Source organism: Dermacentor albipictus, chromosome 2 (assembly GCF_038994185.2).
Source record: "Dermacentor albipictus isolate Rhodes 1998 colony chromosome 2, USDA_Dalb.pri_finalv2, whole genome shotgun sequence".
Classification (NCBI taxonomy): domain Eukaryota; kingdom Metazoa; phylum Arthropoda; class Arachnida; order Ixodida; family Ixodidae; genus Dermacentor; species Dermacentor albipictus.
The window spans coordinates 86,107,079-86,126,309 of record NC_091822.1 but is presented as its reverse complement, the minus strand read 5'-3'; the positions used below and the strand labels follow the sequence as shown (position 1 = coordinate 86,126,309).

The 19,231-nt window shown below is 49.4% G+C and overlaps 1 protein-coding gene across 2 annotated transcripts in view; it reads left to right on the top strand.

Moving 5' to 3' along the window:
* Positions 1 to 19,231, top strand: part of LOC135900994 (meso-2,3-butanediol dehydrogenase-like) — a 387,488-nt gene that overhangs the window by 326,975 nt on the left and 41,282 nt on the right. For both annotated transcript variants that reach the window (XM_065430620.2, XM_070533722.1), the window contains one exon: positions 19,042 to 19,180. In XM_065430620.2, the coding sequence (XP_065286692.2) occupies positions 19,042 to 19,180 (139 nt within the window). The remainder of the gene's footprint in view (positions 1 to 19,041; positions 19,181 to 19,231) is intronic.

Sequence of the window (19,231 nt, the reverse complement as noted above, 5' to 3'; positions counted from 1 at the left end):
CGGTTTGTGTTCGGCGCCAGCAACATTTCAGCGTCTAATGGACACTGTGCTCTCAGGACTCAAATGGCAAACATGCCTGGTGTACTTGGATGACGTGATTGTCTTTTGCGCAACGTTCGACGAATACTTACGAAGGCTGAAAACTGTTTTTGAAGCGATACGCTCTACCGGTCTTACTTTGAAGCCTGAGAAGTGCCATTTTGGTTTTCATGAGCTCCAGTTCCTCGGTCACGTCATCAGTAGCCAAGGAGTCCGACCTGATCCGGATAAAATTGCCGCCGTCGCTAATTTCCTGATTCCCTCAGACAAAAGTGCCGTGCGACGTTTTCTGGGACTCTGCATATTACCGGCGATTTATTGCGAATTTATCGCGTATCGCATGGCCGTTAACACAGCTCACTCGAGAAGATATGTCTTTTACTTGGGGCGAAGACCAGCAGCGGGCATTCCACGAGCTCCGGCAACGCATGCAATCGCCTCCCGTATTAGCACACTTCGATGAGGAAGCCCCGACGATATTGAATACAGACGCTAGTAATGTCGGTCTAGGGGCGGTGCTAGTACAATGGCAGGGTGACTGCTAAAAAGTGATTGCTTACGCCAGTAGAACACTATCCCGAGCCGAAGCTAACTACTCCACCACTGAAAAAGAATGCCTCGCAATGGTATATGCAGTTCTCAAATTTCGTCCGTATTTGTATGGTCGGTCTTTCACCGTCGTTAGTTCATTAATTCGAAAGATCCTTCCGGCCGGCTCGCACGCTGGAGTCTTCGACTCCAAGAGTTAAACTTTGTTGTTACATACAAGTCGGGAAAACGGCACGCAGACACCGACTGCCTTTCTCGGTCTCCTGTTGACCCGGCAGCACCAGATGATGACGACACGGTTTTTCTGGGACTCGGGGATACTGCCAATCTTTCGCGCCAGCAACGGGATGACATTGAATTGCTGCCGCTTATTGATTACCTCGAAGGACGAACCAACAGCGTGCCAAGGCTCTTTGCAAGAGGGGTGGCATCATACTGCTTGCGTCGCAAAGTCCTCTACAAGAATTTCTCGCCTAGCGGTAGCAACTACTTACTTGTTGTTCCATCACCGCTTCGACGTGAAATCTTACACGCCTGCTACAACGAGCCGACTGCTGGGCACTTGGGCTACACTCGCACATTGGCGCTGATTCGGCAGAATTACTACTGGCCGAAACTTACTGCGGTCGTTAAACGTTATGTTCAGACATGTCTGGATTGCCAACGTCGTAAACCGCCATCCGTCAAACCAGCCGGCTTAGCGCACCCTATTGACGTACCGGCCACACCATTTACACAAGTAGGCATGGACTTTCTGGGCCCCTTCCCAACGTCTACTACTGGTAATAGGTGGATAATCGTTGCCACGGACTATCTCACCAGATATGCCGAGACAAGTGCTCTGCAACGGGTCACAGCAGATGAAGTGGCATGAATTTTTCTGGAATCCATCGTTTTAAGGCATGGCGCTCCCGCAGTAGTCGTCACGGACAGAGGTACTGCGTTCATGGCCCAGTTTTTAGATATCGTTCTACGTCTAAGTGGTACCGCCCACGGAAAGACAACAGCGTATCACCCTCAAACGAACGGACTGACAGAACGACTCAATAGGACATTGGCTGATATGATAAGCATGTACGTAGATGTAGAGCATAGGAACTGGGACGAGGTTTTACCTTATGTCACCTTCGCGTACAATACGGCTCGTCAAGAGACCACTCGCAAGACGCCCTTCAGTCTCGTATACGGCCGTGAGGTTACAACAACATTAGACGCAATGCTCCCTCATGAATTTGACGACAACGAGACGGGTGCTGAAGAGATAACACACCGAGCAGAGGTAGCTAGGCAGCTTGCGCGTCTGCGAATCCACGAACAACAGGACTGTGACGCCACACGCTACAATCTTCGGCACAAAGCCGTGACATAGAACATCGCCGAGAAAGTGTGGGTCTGGACACCTATTCGACAGCGTGGGCTCTCTGAAAAGCTCCTACGCAAATACTTCGGGCCCTACATAGTTCTCCGACGGATCAGTGACATCAACTACGAAGTCGTTCCAGACAGCTCGCACTGTTCAAAGCGCTGACGGCATTTACCCGAGGTCGTTCACGTGCTTCGTATGAAGCCGTACTATGAGGACTTACAAGACTGCGCAGTTCTTTACCGCTGCTTTCCAAGCCTCTATCATCGGGACGATGATCTTTTCTAAAGGGGGAGCAAATGACACAACTATATTTGGCAGAACCATAATGCAGCAGGTATGCGCCAGTGGGGACGACGCTGAAGTAGCGCGGGTTTTTAGGTGAAGCGGGGAAAACGAAGAAGACGTTGTTGTTCCCTTGGACGACTGATAAATTGCGTTTCTTGGGGGTGCTGCTACGCATACTCTTCGATCCCGCGTCGTTACAATATATATATATATATATATATATATGTATGTATACCAGAAAAAAAGCAGTCTGGGTCCGGGTAAATATTCACAGTTCAGTAAATACAGTACAGTACAGTAAATACAGTAAATATTCACGCTTCATACGCGCGTCTACTTTACTGTGTGTATATATATATATATATATATATATATATATATATATATATATATATATATATATATATATATATATATATATATATACACACAAAGTAATAAAGGACTGTGATATCAGCCATATCAGTATAATACGCTTTTGATGAAAGTGGCATTCGCAAGCGACACCCTATGAGCAATTTTGAACACGTTTCACGTCTAAGAAATTACGCTCTTTCATTACCTCGATTTCAATCGAGAACTCGACCAATGTAATGAAGGTGCTTTACTAGTACACCCCAGCGGAAGTTTCATTATTCTGCGAAAACAAAAACTAATTCTGTTACGACCGTACGCTCCCGGAACATTAATTCATTTTAACGAGGCATAGTAATGGTAGCGTAAGTAAACTATCTGCGTGATTAAAGTGATGATTTATTGGCGTCGCCTGTGTAATGGGGGTGGTGACAAATAGTCACCTAGCCTGCATGAGGTAACAGCTCTGGCCCATGTCCGATGCCGGCTACTCAAATGTATGTAAAACGCAAGATTGTCTTTACGAAAAAGCCGCTCAACGGATTTTAATCAAGTTTGTTTTATTTAAGAGAGAAAGTTGGATCACAGCCTCTAGCCACCTTGGGTCGCCGAGTACGTGCCACGGACCTTGCGGCAAGCGATGGAGCAATTCCCAGCCTTCAGAGGCACCGGCGTGCCGCCCTTGTCTCAGAGGCCACGCTTGAACTTCGCGGCAGTGCCGCTAGACGGCACAGCATGTCCAGAAGGCAACGCGAAGCGCGAAACCGGCATCCCGCTGCAGCACATGCCTCATACATAACTCGTTTCGACGGTGGAAATGCATTGCGTCGCTATACCGATTCAATGTTAGCGCATTACCGTCGACAGACGTCGTGACATAGGTTCTATGACAATTTTTTTATTGTCAGTGAAGTGCGGCGCGTACACACATACCCCATTATTTAATATGGCGTCAAAGAGGCTCATCGAAGAGCGACACACACCAAATGGCACGTGTCCAGCACTCCAAGCTGGCATCGCAAAAGTCTCACTGAACGCGGCCACATGCCCAGTGCCACATACCAATGACCAAAGTTGGTCTTACGGTTGGTTTCAAAGCCTGTTACTTAAGCAGAGCAGTCAGAGGAGCTTACTGCCTATACACTATGGGATGCCGTGTGATGTACTGCAAAACGTGTCGCAGCGCACGGTTGCCTTTAGAGGTCGAAGCAGTCAATTGTCTTACTTGTTGGAGTAGAACAACGCCGCGCACCAGGCATGACCCTTTGAGAGAGGCCCGATACACACAAACGCCTGTCTTTTTCAACCAACAGCTTACTTGACAGGCTATTCCTCTGCTGAAACCGCATGTTTGCACGCCCGGCGCAATTATTTCCGCGCTTTCGTCGTTGAAATTCTTGAGAGCGAATAATGTAAGGTTACGGCCAGCAAGGACCCTTTCGGCTTCGACGAAACAGCTCAGTTTGATGCCACATTCTGGAAACTTAAGCACAGTAGGGAGCGAAAGAGCCACCGTGACCCTTGATATTGTTTCCATATTGTCACGTGGTAGTGACGGCGAAGAAAAAAGCAGTACGGTGGAATACAAAACTAGCTTTTATTGGGCGAACCTGTGCCCACAAAACAGGCTACACTTATAGCACAACGAAAGCGGCGAACACAGTCGGCGATCGTCGAAAATCTGATCAGCGGGTCAAGCGCGTCGGCTTTTATAGAGCAGTCGTCGAATGTTCCAGACTAATCGTTTGGACCCGCGTGCTTTCCACAGAGTTCTACACCATTCGCGTTACGCGATGAAATCAGATAACACAAGGTTCGGCGACAACAGACAGCCGGGTAGAAGCATCGATAACTTTCCAGAAACTTCGGATACATGCAAGCGCGCCTCGCGCTGTGCGATAAGATTTGTTAGGCGGCGAAACGTGGTCGCCCGATAAAGATAAGTACACGTGTCAATACCCCCCTCTTAAAAAGCATCGACCCGATGCTACATACAAGCGAAATAAAAACACCCGTAGCAAAGAAAACAACAACAAAAGAAAATAAGGAATTTCGTCAGCGTCCGTAAAACGGTTTAAGGCGCACCACGTGGACCACTTCAGATCGTGCGCGGCGCCGCTGTGAATACGAAATGCCGTCTGGCACGACCTCATAGTCCAGAGCGCCAATACGTCGGATGACCTCGTAGGGTCCGAAATAGCGTCGGAGTAGTTTCTCACTGAGTCCTCGTCGGCGTATCGGTGTCCAAAACCAAACACGGTCACCGGGCTGGTACTCAACAAAGCGTCGTCGGAGGTTGTAGTGTCGGCTGTCGGTCCTCTGTTGGTTCTTGATCCGTAGGCGGGCGAGCTGTCGGGCTTCTTCGGCGCGCTGGAGATAGCTAGCGACGTCAACATTCTCTTCGTCAGTGACGTGGGGCAGCATGGCGTCGAGCGTCGTCGTCGGGTTCCTGCCGAAAACCAGCTTAAACGGCGTGATCTGTGTTGTTTCTTGCACCGCCGTGTTATAAGCGAATGTTACGTACGGCAGGACGGCATCCCAGGTCTTGTGTTCGACGTCGACGTACATCGCTAGCATGTCGGCGAGGGTCTTATTCAGCCGCTCCGTAAGACCATTCGTCTGCGGGTGGTAAGCCGTTGTCCTCCTGTGCCTTGTCTGACTGTATTTCAAAATGGCTTGGGTGAGCTCCGCTGTAAAGGCCGTTCCTCGGTCGGTGATGAGGACTTATGGGGCGCCATGTCGCAGCAGGATGTTTTCGACAAAGAATTTCGCCACTTCGGCTGCGGTACCTTTCGGCAGTGCTTTTGTTTCAGCGAAGCGGGTGAGGTAGTCCGTCGCCACGACGATCGACTTATTTCCGGTTATTGACGTCGGAAAGGGCCCCAGCAAGTCCATCCCGATCTGCTGGAATGGTCGGCAAGGAGGCTCGATTGGCTGTAGTAATCCGGCTGGCCTTGTCGGCGGTGTCTTGCGTCGCTGACAGTCTCGGCATGTTCTGACATAACGGGCGACGTCGGCGGTCAGGCGCGGCCAATAATACTTTTCTTGTATCCTCGATAGTGTCCGGGAAAATCCGAGGTGTCCAGCGGTCGGATCGTCATGTAGGGCATGCAATACTTCTGTACGAAGTCCTGACGGGACAAAAAGAAGGTAATTGGCGCGGACTGGCGAGAAGTTCTTCTTCACGAGTAGACTGTCTTGAAGCGTGAAGGAAGATAATCCGCGCTTAAATGCCCTGGGGACAACGTCGGTGTGCCCTTCCAAATAATCGACGAGGCCTTTAAGTTCCGGGTCCGCTCGTTGTTGTTCGGCGAAGTCTTCCGCGCTTATTATTCCAAGGAAGGCGTCGTCATCCTCGTCATCTTGCGGCGGCGGGTCAATGGGGGCGCGGGATAGGCTCGGCGTCTGAGTGTTTTCGTCCGGACTTGTATGTTACGGTGATGTCGTATTCTTGTAGCCTGAGGCTCCACCGTGCCAGCCGTCCTGAGGGATCCTTTAAATTCGCTAGCCAACACAAGGCGTGATGGTCGCTGACGACTTTGAATGGCCTGCCATAAAAGTAAGGGCGAAATTTCGCTGTAGCCCAAACGATGGCGAGGCATTCCTTTTCGGTTGTAGAATAATTGCCTTCCGCTTTTGACAACGACCGGCTATCGTAAGCTATCACGTGTTCATGTCCATCTTTTCTCTGGACCAGGACGGCGCCGAGGCCTAGGCTACTGGCGACAGTGTGGATTTGGGTATCGGCGTGATCGTCGAAGTGCGCAAGTACGGGCGGCGACTGCATGCGTCGTTTGAGTTCTTGAAATGCCTCGGCCTGCGGCGTTTCCCACTTGAACTCGACGTCGCATTTAGTTAGCTGCGTCAGCGGCTCAGCGATGCGTGAAAAGTTCTTGACAAATCGCCTGTAGTAGGCACACATGCCAAGAAATCTACGCACTGCCTTCTTGTCGATGGGCTGTGGGAACTTTGCTATGGCAGCTGTCTTCTGCGGGTCGGGGCGGACTCCAGATTTGCTGATGACGTGGCCTAAAAATAGAAGCTCCTCGTAAGCGAAGCGGCACTTTTCCGGCTTCAGAGTAAGTCCTGATGACCTGATGGCCTCTAGTACTGTTGCCAGCCGCCTAAGGTGAACGTCGAAATTTCCGGCGAAGACGACGACGTCATCCAAGTATACGAGACAGGTCTGCCACTTCAATCCTGCTAAAACCGTGTCCATCACGCGCTGGAACGTTGCAGGCGCCGAGCACAGTCCGAATGGCATAACCTTGAACTCGTAGAGGCCGTCTGGGGTGATGAAGGCGGTCTTTTCGCGATCTCTTTCGTCGACTTCTATTCGCCAATAGCCAGACTTTAGGTCCATGGACGAGAAGTATTTAGCGTTGCAGAGCCGATCCAATGCGTCGTCTATCCGTGGAAGGGGGTATACGTCCTTCTTCGTGATCTTGTTCAGACGACGATAATCTACGCAGAAACGTAGGGTTCCGTCCTTTTTCTTTACCAGAACAACAGGGGATGCCCATGGGCTTTTCGACGGATGGATGATGTCGTCGCGCAGCATTTCGTCGACTTGTTCTATTATAGCTTCACGTTCACGCGCCGAAACTCGGTAAGGGCTCTGACGGAGTGTGCGAGCGCATTCCTCGGTGATTATGCGATGCTTGGCGACTGGTGTTTGTCGAATCCTCGATGACGTCGAAAAGCAGCTTTTGTATCGTCGGAGCAGACTTCTGAGCTGCTGTTGCTTAATCATAGGGAGATTTGGATTAATGTCGTAGTCTGGTTCGGGAACCATGGTCGTCGGGGTAGATGCGGCGGAATCCGAGAGGACAAACGCATTACTTGTTTCCAGAATTTCCTCGATGTACGCGATCGTCGTGCCCTTGTTGATGTGCTTGAACTCCTGGCTGAAGTTTGTCAGCAACACTTCAGTTTTCCCTCCATGCAGTCGAGCGATCCCTCTTGCGACGCAAATTTCATGGTCTAGCAGTAGACGTTGGTCGCCTTCAATGACGCCTTCTACGTCAGCGGGTGTTTCGGTGCTGACCGAAATAACGATGCTGCAGCGAGGCGGGACGCTCACTTGATCTTCGAGCACACTCAAGGCGTGGTGACTACGAGGGCTCTCCGGCGGCATTGCTTTATCTTCCGACAGCGTTACTGACTTCGACTTCAGGTTGATGATTGCGCCGTGTTGGTCCGGGAAGTCCATACCGAGAATGACGTCTCGTGAACACTGTTGGAGGATAACGAAGGTGGCAGGGTAAGTCCGGTCATGAATGGTTATTCTTGCCGTACAGATCCCAGTCGGCGTGATGAGGTGTCCTCCAGCGGTGCGAATCTGAGGGCCTTCCCATGCGGTCTTAACTTTCTTCAACTGGGCGGCGATGTGTCCACTCATTACGGAGTAATCGGCCCCTGTGTCGACTAAGGCAGTGACTGCGACGTCACTGCCTTAGTGGGGCCGTCGAGGCTGCGTGGCCGTCGAGAAGCACGTCGAGGTCGGTTGTTCTTTGTCTGGCATTGCAGTTAGGTCTTGGCGTTGGATCATGGCTGCGTCGTGTTGAACTGAGGTTGGAACGTCGCGTCGTCAAGTCGTCTTTCGTCGGTGTAGTTTTGGCTTCCATACTTCGTCGGGACTGCGGCGTGTCGTTATGTCGTCGAGATGGTCTCTTCGTCGTCTTCGTCGGCGGCGGAGGATCTTCGTCAGTTCGACGAACAGCAAGCGCACCTCCATCGGTTGCTGCTTTTAGTTTTCCGGGTATGGGCTCGCAGAGCGGCCCCGGGCTGGGCCAGTGTATGGACGGCGCTGCGGCGACAGGTAGCGGCCTGGTGACGGCGAACGGGACGGTCGTCGAGAGTTCCACTGAGTGGCGGCTAGGTAATCGGCAATGTCACGTGGGCGCTCCCCAAGCTGTGGACGCGGCGCGTTGACGGCGAACCCTCTCAGTCCCATGTCGCGGTATGGGCATCGGCGGTACACATGGCCGGCTTCTCCGCAGTGATAGCAGAGCGGGCGGTGGTCGGGGGCTCGCCAAATGTCCGTCTTCCTCGTATAGGTGCGCTGGGCGACGGGTGGGCGCGCTGGCGGCGGCGGCGGCGGTGGACGACGGAATTGCGGTGTTGCAGGACCTTGGCGCGGTCGCGCAGGGGGGCCTTGACGGCGGGCGACGGCGGCGGCGTAGGTCATTGCTTCCGGCTGCGGTGGTTCTGGTTGCACCTCAGGAACTCCAAGGGATCGGTGCACCTCTTCCTTCACGATGTCGGCGATAGAGGCCACTTGAGGCTGCGACGAAGGCAGGACCTTGCGCAGTTCTTCGCGCACAATGGCCCTGATGGTCTCTTGAAGGTCGTCCGAACCTAGTCCTTGGATGGCATACTGCGGCGTGTGCCCCTGGCGGTTATATTGCCGGGTGCGCATCTCCAGAGTTTTCTCGATCGTCGATGCCTCTGCAGAAAACTCAGCCACAGTCTTCGGTGGGTTACGAATAAGTCCGGCGAAAAGGTCTTGCTTGACGCCGCGCATCAGGAAGCGAACTTTTTTCTCCTCCGACATTTCCGGGTCGGCGTGCCGGAAAAGACGGGCCATCTCCTCCGTGAAGATTGCGATCGTCTCGTTTGGCAGCTGCACTCTGGTTTCTAGTAGAGCTTGGGCTCGCTCTTTTCGCACGACGCTTGTAAACGTGTGCAAGAAGCCGCTTCGGAAAAGGTCCCACGTCGTTAAGGTGGCTTCCCGATTCTCGAACCACGTCCTGGCGGCGTCTTCCAATGCGAAATAGACATGCCGCAGCTTGTCGTCGCTGTCCCAACTGTTATACTTAGCGACCCTCTCATACGTTTCGAGTCAGCTTTCCGCGTCCTCGAATGTTGATCCGCGGAACGTCGGAGGTTCCCTGGGCTGCTGCAGCACGATGGGGGATGCTGGGGCTGCCATTGGGGTTGCCTTGTCCACAATCTTCTTGGTCTTCTCAGGTAGGAGTCCGTGCTCCGGGGGCAGCTGTTGAAGACGGCGGCTTGCTCGATTTTCCGGGACGGCACTGGTGTTGTCTTTGCAGTCCGGGCTTGTATTACGGCTTGTTGGGGGCGTCCGGTACATGGACGTAAAGCACCTCCACCAGATGTCACGTGGTAGTGATGGCGAAGAAAGAAGCAGTACGGTGGAATACAAAACTAGCTTTTATTGGGCGAACCTGTGCCCACAAAACAGGCTACACTTATAGCACAACGAAAGCGGCGAACACAGTCGGCGATCGTCGAAAATCTGATCAGCGGGTCAAGCGCGTCGGCTTTTATAGGGCAGTCGTCGAATGTTCCAGACTAATCGTTTGGACCCGCGTGCTTTCCACAGAGTTCTACACCATTCGCGTTACGCGATGAAATCAGATAACACAAGGTTCGGCGACAACAGACAGCCGGGTAGAAGCATCGATAACTTTCCAGAAACATCGGATACATTCAGGCGCGTCCCTCGCTGTGCGATTACAGTTGTTAAGTGGCGAAACGTGGTCGCCCGATAAAGATAAGTACACGTGTCAATATGATCATACGCATGGGCAAGTTGCGAGCGCAAATAATGGATCTTGAAGTTGCACACAAAATCATTTTTTCTTCTTGATTTAAATAACTCCAAACCAATCTTCTTCGGACTTACCTGGGGTGCTTACTGAACTAAACGGTCGCCATTTTTGTGCGAGAAGCAATTCTTAGCTAGTAATAAGGCTTCAAGAACCGCGCGCGTCGGTTGGTCGACTACTTAGGGGCTGGACAACTCAGACCAGTGATGGCGGATAGAGAGGGAACCTTCCGTCTCCTGCCGGAAGGACTGTTCTTAGAGAAAGCTACGCAGGCTAAATTAAGATGTCTAACAAAAGCGTTACCGCGCACAAAGCACGGGAAGCTCATAAAGGCTTTAAAGCACAGCGCACAGTCCATTAAAACTTTAAAAACTCATTTATTGTGTGGGCTATAGATACATGGAACCAATTACCGAATGATCGTGCCCTGTAAAAAGATGGTAAAATATTCGGCAGAGTCTTGTTGAGCGAAAAAACCTATTGTACTTAAGGCCACGTCTAGATATTGAAATCAGAATTGATAAACCCAAATGTACTTTTTTGCTCACTTTTGTTCTGCTGAGTTACGCTAATATGGTTATTATACGATGGTATTTAGTTTGTATTAGTGTTCCAATTTATTACACCTGTATTTTTGCCCACACAGCAGCGGTATGAATAAATAAGTAAGAAAGCAACCCTATTGCAGGAACTGAACCTTGATCGGCTCTGTGCCGCGGTGAAGAAAGAAAAAGGCGTGATGTTTTACGGTGAAGACACACACAAAGTCGATGCACGTTTTAATGCGAAAGCATTATATGCCCCATTCCGCGAAAACCCACCGGTATAGTCGGTGAGACCGAAAGATGGTGCTGAAAATGGGCTACGGCGCAAAGAGTGAGAAGACGTAAAAAATGCGCGATTGGCGTAAAAATTTTCAGGGTGGTTTTTGCAAAAAAGTTAAATTAATCGCTTTGAAAAGGAAATTCAATTGGCAAAATTCTGCGTGGGAATCGAACCCAGGACGCCTGGGTGCGCGACTAGCCCGTTTCCCGACGCTACAAATGCTTCATGGTTCGGGCTGATTAAATCTGTGCCTAGTGCGTCCATCATTGCACACGGCACGTCGGAGCCATGTGGCTGACTAAAGGTGTGGCCTAGTGCGTAAATCATTGGTCACGTGATGGTGCCGTCAATGAAGAAGAGGTGGCGTCACGTCACGAGTGTACAACATGAGCGCGCTCGTGGTGTTACGAGGTCTAGAAACAGTATAATGCTTTAGCGTCATAGCCACCAATTAGGGACTTTCATGAAGTTTCCTCATCATCATCATCATCAGCCTGGTTACGCACAATGCAGGGCAAAGGCCTCTCCCATACTTCTCCAACTACCCCGGTCATGTACTAATTGTGGCCATGTTGTCCCTGCAAACTTCTTAATCTCATCCGCCCACCTAACTCTCTGCCGCCCTCTGCTACGCTTCCGTTCCCTTGGAATCCATTCCGTAACTCTTAATGGCCATCGGTTATCTTCCCTCCTCATTACGTGTCCTGCCCATGCCCATTTCTTTTTCTTGATTTCAACTAAGATATTATTAACTCATGTTTGTTCCCTCACCCAATCTACCCTTTTGTTATCCCATAACGTTACACCTATCCTTCTTCTTTCCATAGCTCGTTGCGTCGTCCTCAATTTAAGTAGAACCCTTTTCGTAAGCCTCCAGGCTTCTGCCCCATACGTGAGTACTGGTAAAACACAGCTGTTATACACTTTTCACTTGAGGAATAATGGCAACCTGCTGTTCATGATCTGAGAATGCCTGCCAAACGCACCCCAGCCCATTCTTATTCTTCTGATTATGTCAGACTCATGATGCGGATCCGCGTTCACTACCTGCCCTAAGTATATATCCTCCCTTACCACTTCCAGTGCCTCGCTGCCTATCGTAAACTGCTGTTCTCTTCCGAGACTGTTAAACATTACTTTAGTTTTCTGCAGAATAATTTTTAGACCCACCCTTATGCTTTTCCTCTCCAGGTCAGTGAGCATGCATCGCAATTAGTCCCCTGAATTACTAAGCAAGGCAATATCATCAGCGATTCGCAAGTTACTAAAGTATTCTCCATCGACTCTTCACCCCAATTCTTCCCAATCCAGGTCTCTGAATACCTCCTGTAAACGCGCTGTGAACAGCATTGGAGAGTGATATGAAGTGCTGTGCCACACGTGTCAAACATGATTCGTTGTTTTTATTTTACGTCATAGGCAAGCAGCCCATATATCTAGTTCGCTGTCGCTGAAATAAAACAGTGCGGTACGTGCTCTTGGATCGTCTCAGTCACTCTGCCACCCGCCACAACAGAGAGGTTGTACCTCCCTGCCTGACGCCCTTCTCTATTGGGATGTTGTTGCTTTCTTTATCGAGGAATACGGTGGCTGTGGAGCACTCATAGATATCTTTCAGTATTTTTACATATGGCTCGTCTACCCCCTGATTCCGTAATGCCTCCATGACTGCTGAGGTTTCGACTGAATCAAACGCTTTTTCGTAATCAATGACGGCTATATATAATTGTTGGTTATATTCCGGACATTTCTCTATAACCTGATTTATAGTGTGAATATGGTCTATTGTTGAGTAGCCTTTACGGAATCCCGCCTGGTCCTTTGGTTGACACAAGTCTAAGGTATTCCTGATTCTATTTTCGTTACCTTAGTAAATACTTTGTAGGCAACGGACAGTAAGCTGATCGGTCTGTAATTTTTCAACTCTTTGGTGTTCCCTTTTTTATGGATTAGGATTATGTTAGCGCTTTTCCAAGATTTCGGTACGCTCGAAGTCATGAGGCATTGCGTATACAGGGTGTCCAGTTTCTCTAGAACAATCTGCCCACCATCCTTCAACAAATCTGCTGTTACCTGATTAGAACTCCGCAGCCACTTGAACTATCTCATCCATATTAGTAATGATATTGCCGGCTTTGTCTCTTAACGCATACATCTGATTCTTGCCAATTTCTAGTTTCTTCTTCACTGCTTTTAGGCTTCCTCCGTTCCTGAGACCATGTTCAATTCTATCCATATTATACTTCCTTATGTCAGCTGTCTTACGCTTGTTGATTAACATCGAAAGTTCTGCCAGTTCTATTCTAGCTGTAGGGTTAGAGGCTTTCATACATTGGCGTTTCTTGATCAGATCTTTCGTCTCCTGCGATAGCTTACTGGTAACCTGTCTAACGGAGTCACCGCCGACTTCTATTGCACACTCCTTAATGATGCCCACAAGATTGTCATTCATTGCTTCAACACTAAGGTCTTCTTTCTGCGTTAAAGCTGAATACCTGTTCTGTAGCTTGATCTGGAATTCCTCTATTTTCGCTCTTACCGCTAACTCATTTATTGGTTTCTTATGTACCAGTTTCTTCCTTTCTCTCCTCAGGTCTAGGCTAATTCGAGTTGTTACCATCCCATGGTCACTGCAACGCACCTTGCCGAGCACGTCCACATCCTGTATGATGCCAGGGTTAGCGCAGAGTATGAAGTCTATTTCATTTCTAGTCTCACCGTTCGGGCTCCTCCACGTCGAGTTTCGGCTATCCCGCTTGCGGACGAAGGTATTCATTATCCGCATATTATTCTGTTCTGCAAACTCTACTAAACACAATAATAATAAGCGTGTCCTGAGATTGTCGCTTCACCTTGGTACTTGGGGAAGAGCGTGCTTGTGTATCAACGTTATCACGAAGCTGGCAATGAATCGATCGACGACCGCGCTACAAACCTGGCCAGACAGCTTGTTGGCATTCCGTATAACATGTATGGCCGATATAACTGCTCCCACAATGCTTCCGCTGAAGATAACCTTATTGTTTATGGATGTTTTTTATTTTATTTTACATGACTGTGAGCCCCTGCTTGCCTATAATCTGTTATGTTTTGTGGGTTTCATATATAAAGGGCGTCATGCTTTGTTTAAAAGGAAGCTTTAGCTCTGTCTCAAGATTGATTTTATGAGAAAACCATTGAGCGGATTTGAATAAAATTTGTCATAAAAAAAAAGTTATATCACAGCTAGGGACCACAGGAAACGATATTTTGATTTAAGCCGTAAATGTTTTTACTTAAATTGCCACAATCGGTTAACGTAAAAAAAAACCGAAGAAAACCGTAACTCAGTATCAATAATAAATTTCGCATTTGCATCAATTGCCTTCGTTGGAGCGTCTAAATTGGACAAACCTGATATTTGAATGTATATGTGAATTTTTTACGATGTTTTATTCACAAGTTCGTGTTATGCAGTGTAAATGTTTTTTAATTATGGGGTTTTACGTGCAAAAACCACTTTCTGATTATGAGGCATGCCTTAGTGGAGGACTCCGGGAAATTCGACCACCTGGGGTTCTTTAACGTGTAGCTAAATCTAAGTACGCGGGTTTTTTCGCATTTCGGTGCCATCGGAATGCTGCCACCGTGTCCTGGATTCGATCCCCGCGACCTCGTGCTCAGCAGCCCGATACTATAGCTACTGAGCAACCACGGAGGTTCGTTATGCAGGGTGTTTCAGCGAACAATTTCAAATTTTTAAAAAAAATTGCCTGTGGGAGCTAGCACAATTTGAGTCCATGAACTGGTCTACTCAAAGAGACACAAATTACTTGCATAAGAAATGGAAATGCATAATCGACTAATTATCAAAAATTAGCAATTCATCTTTAGATGTTGATCTTATGGCACAATTGCAATTTACAAATCATAGCTTGTTGTACTACAATGTATATGCACTTGAAATGAATTGTGTGGATGACACAAGTTACGAGATATGCACCGTCAAACTTGCAGTAAGTATGCACTTTTGTTCCAATAACTTTCTTAACAAAACGTAGTTTTATGCATTGAAGCGCAAAAGTAACTGGAACACCAATGCATTTCCCGACAATGTTCTGGAATGAATATCGAAACTTTTGCCATCTTGAGAGTTCATCCCAAGTGGGTCCGCCTTGCGGACTCCCCTGCTAGAATTAGCAAACTTAAATATGTGCCTTAAGGTAATCCGGTAAAACTTCATTAGTGAAGTTTTTGTAATGAGTCAATTATGCATTTAATTTCTCTAAATCCATCTCTTCGAGCAGCAACCCCAGCAATCCTGGGCATCACCTTTAGTTCACAGCTTTTACACCACATGACGTACGGACCATCAAGATTCCAAATTCGTGCAATGACACACACAGAGTGCTGTACAAGAAGAGAATGCTCCTACAAAAAAAATACAGGACCACGCCAACAGTTTTCACCGCAGAGCGCGAATCGACAATGGTGGATCTGATAACCGCCGCGTGTATGAGACGAGCGGCCAGCCAGTCGACAGTGAATCAGCAGTTACGCTGCAACTGATAAGGACAAGCTGCGCGTGTCAGCTCGCGCCCGCGCGCCTTGCGTTTGCCGCGCCTCGCTAGTTATGGTGGTTTAAACTTTGGTAGACATCGTTTCGTATTTCCTGAGGCATCCAGAGCACAAATATTTGCCTGGAAAAGATAGGCAACTTTAGAATAACGTTTGTTGCCTTCTAAACATTAAACGCAAGTACATTCGCCCACAAAATATTGCGGGGCGCGCGAGCGCGTGGCGAAACGACCCTCCTCCCTTACTAGCGGGGAACCCCTGGTGTCGAGACCGGCGCCTGCACGCATGCGCGTCCCTCCGAGACTGCAAGCGCGCATGTTTCCGTGATTCCTCCTTGCGCTCCGGCGATATCCGAATGCAGCCGCGAGGTGCCCCTCTTGCGTTTGGCGCTGTGGCGGCTTCGACGGGCAAAACTTCGTTTATACAACGGAAATCAAGAGCTCATTTTCGTCTTGCCTGTCTCCTTCTATGGAGCGCCTTTCCTTCCACACACTTCTGCAGAACGCCCCGATCGTAACAAGAAATAAACAACGAAGATTGGCCGCGAAAATGTGCAGCGTAGAAAAAAAAGTGACTTGTTGCGTTCACCACCTATGCGTCAGCGATTATGACTGGACAAAAAGCGGCCGCAGCGGCGCGCGCAAGCTCACGCTTCAAAACACGCTTCACATAGTTGTGCCCGTCGAAGCCGCCACAGCGCCAATCGCAAAAGAGCTACCTCGCGGCTACATTCGGATATCGCCGGCTCGCAAGGAAGAAGCGCGGAAACATGCACGCTTGCCGTCTCGGAGGGACGCGCATGCGTTCAGGCGTCGGTCTCGACACCAGGGTTTCCAGCTAGCAGGGGAGAAGGGTCGTACCGCCACGCGCTCGCGCGCCCCGCAATATTTTGTGGGCGAGTGTACCTGTGCCGGACGTTTCGGTGTGCATCCCTTGAAGATATTTAGTTAAATGTATGGGAACGCAAACGCAAGGAAGCTTTATTGAGCGTGATGTTAAAAACTAATTTCGCTCAAAGAGAAAATGCAGTAGCCGTGGAACTTTACACTTCCAGATCCATTGACCGAGCATTACGCAGCATGTATGCGATGACAAGCTCCTCAAGCGCCGGCACTGAAATCTTGACATTGTAAATTGCGGAGAGTTCATTCGCAGCTCGTCGCTCTGATCTCTCCGAGGGTTTGCGGTCATAGTCATGTTCCAAAAACATGTCTTTCTTATTTTCTAGGGCATCATATTATCGAGATGAGTGGAAGCCCCATATTAGTGCATCTTTGGTAAAAATCTTTCGTCCACAACATAGGTTAAGTCGCGCTTGAGGAACTGTTCCTAAAAGCGTCCTTCACCCGCAAGTGGTGTGCGCTGCTGCTCTTGTAGGTGCTGATAACAATGCTGCTTGAGGCCCTCGGTATTTATGGTTCAGAGCGAAGAAATAAGTGCGCTTGTTGATCTTCTCTGTAGCAAAAACACCCCCACTATTTGGTGTGGAGTCCGCTTATTCGTCATGGTAGATGAAACTCCGCTAACCATGCCGCCAGCCTTTTCGTCGTGGAAGCTTCAACATATCTTAGCAGCTTGCAAACACGTGATAACAGAGACCTCAATCTACTCATTTCACAAACTGACAGCTACAGATGACAGTTTGTCCCTCTGCGTGTTTGTTTATTGCGTGCCGTCTGTCACAAGTACCAGACGACATGTACCGCTGAGAACCGTTGTACTGAGGGCAGCGCCGCTTTTGCGTCATGATGTGATTAAGTGACCAATTACACTATTGTGTATGTCTTTCTCTATGGGTCGGCCAGCACACCTTCTCCTCTAGCCACCATAACCCTGTTGTTGCTATGCGGACGCAGCGCGATAGGCCTGCGGGCGCCGGAATCACAGAACGACGAGAATTGTTCTATCATTTGCCACACACTCCGTGGCATATACTCACTGATCCAAAGTGGCGATAGGTTCAATGAAGCGCGGAACAAAGCCAGTGTATTCGTGGTGCAGCTGACTAAATGTTGGCCTGAAAGGCGTTCATTGAAGGCGACACATACCCAGTGCATTTGCGACGCAGCCTGCTAAAGCGTAGGGCTGTTGTCTTTGAGGGACCCTTGTGACTTGAGCTCGATTGCAATGAGCATCGAATAAGCATAAATGATTGTTTTCGTCATTTTAATGTGGTACCTTTCCAGTGGCACACACCTAGATGCCCAGGTGGGCGTGGAATGCGTTCGTTGAACAGCGACACGCACCTAGTGGAAAATACGCAGAGACCTAAGTTGGCACGAAAGAGGTCCGTAGAACACCAGTACAAACCGAGTGGCACATACACAGTACTCCAAGAAGGTGTGAAGGAGTTTTTTAGAACAGCGGTACGTACCCAGCACCGCGTCTACATTAGCTCATGTCCGCGTGAAAAGGGCTCGTTGAAGTGCGGCACATATGCAAATATTGCCATATGCTTGTTGAGCCAAGTTGGTCCAATGGTTGGTTTCGTAGCCTGTCACCTCAGCACAGGAGCTCGATGACCTAACCATTAGACCACTAATTAGCTAGTGACTCAGTTAGGCTGCAAAACGGTTAGATAGAAACATACAAACAAATATACATAGATGACGCCCAGAAAGCGCGTGAAATGCCCAAAGAACGATAACGCATTAAAAACACCTAGTATCTTAGTAACCATTACGTTGCACTGTTGTCATTTCGCTGCACTTTTACGCGAAGCATACTAGCTCTTCCTTGCTGCGCAGCGCGCGGCCGCGTAGCTACCATATGACGTCATAACAGCTGCAAAGCGGACGCTTAAGCTTCGCCTTCAAGAGTGGAACGCGACAGCGTTCCCGTCGACCCGCCAAGGGGTGTAAGACAATGGGCTACGGCGCAGCGACTTCGCACCCCGCATCGGACGCGGTGAGCGTCGAGCAACGCAGCGTTCGGCGCGACAACGAAATGTGCGCCTGAGCAAGCGACGCACGCCTAAGCCTTAGAACAGCTCGTTTCTAAGGCAACACCGCGTTCACTAGAGGCGCTTTTGTACCGCTTTGAAGCATCGAACTCGTGGCTCAGTATGATGTGGTAACGTCTCCGTCTCACACTCCGGAGACCCTGGTTCGATTCCCACCCAGCCCATCTTGCAAGTTGTTTTTATGCGAAGCATATTACTAGAGCTCAACCCAGCTCCTCAGGCGTGGCGGTGTCGCCTTCAATACCACGTGACACCGTGACGTCACGACAGAGGAGAAACGGGGCTCCAACTCGCGCCGTCGCTCGCGGCGTCGCCCCCCGCATCGAACGCGGTGAGCGTCGAGCAACGCAGCGTTCGGCGCGACAAAGATTTATTCATCAAGTGCAACGCCGCAGACACCGACACCGACGACACCGGCTTCTCTGCGACACGAGCTCCTTAACGCTGTCGCGTTAAATTAAAGGCTAGTATGCTTCGCATCCTGGGCTTAACCTTAGCTAAGGCACAGCCATTTTTTATTTCTTTTGCAGGTTAACAATGCTGGAATTGCCGTGGCAGGATCCATTCAAAGTACCCCAATTGAAGTGTTTAACAGAGTGTGGGCGACGAACTTCCTCGGTTCGCTATGCATGATCAAAAACGCTGTGCCCTACTTGCGTCAAACTAAAGGTAAACTTTCAATGATCTTCTGTTTAGCTCTATTGCGCGACGACTTTGTTC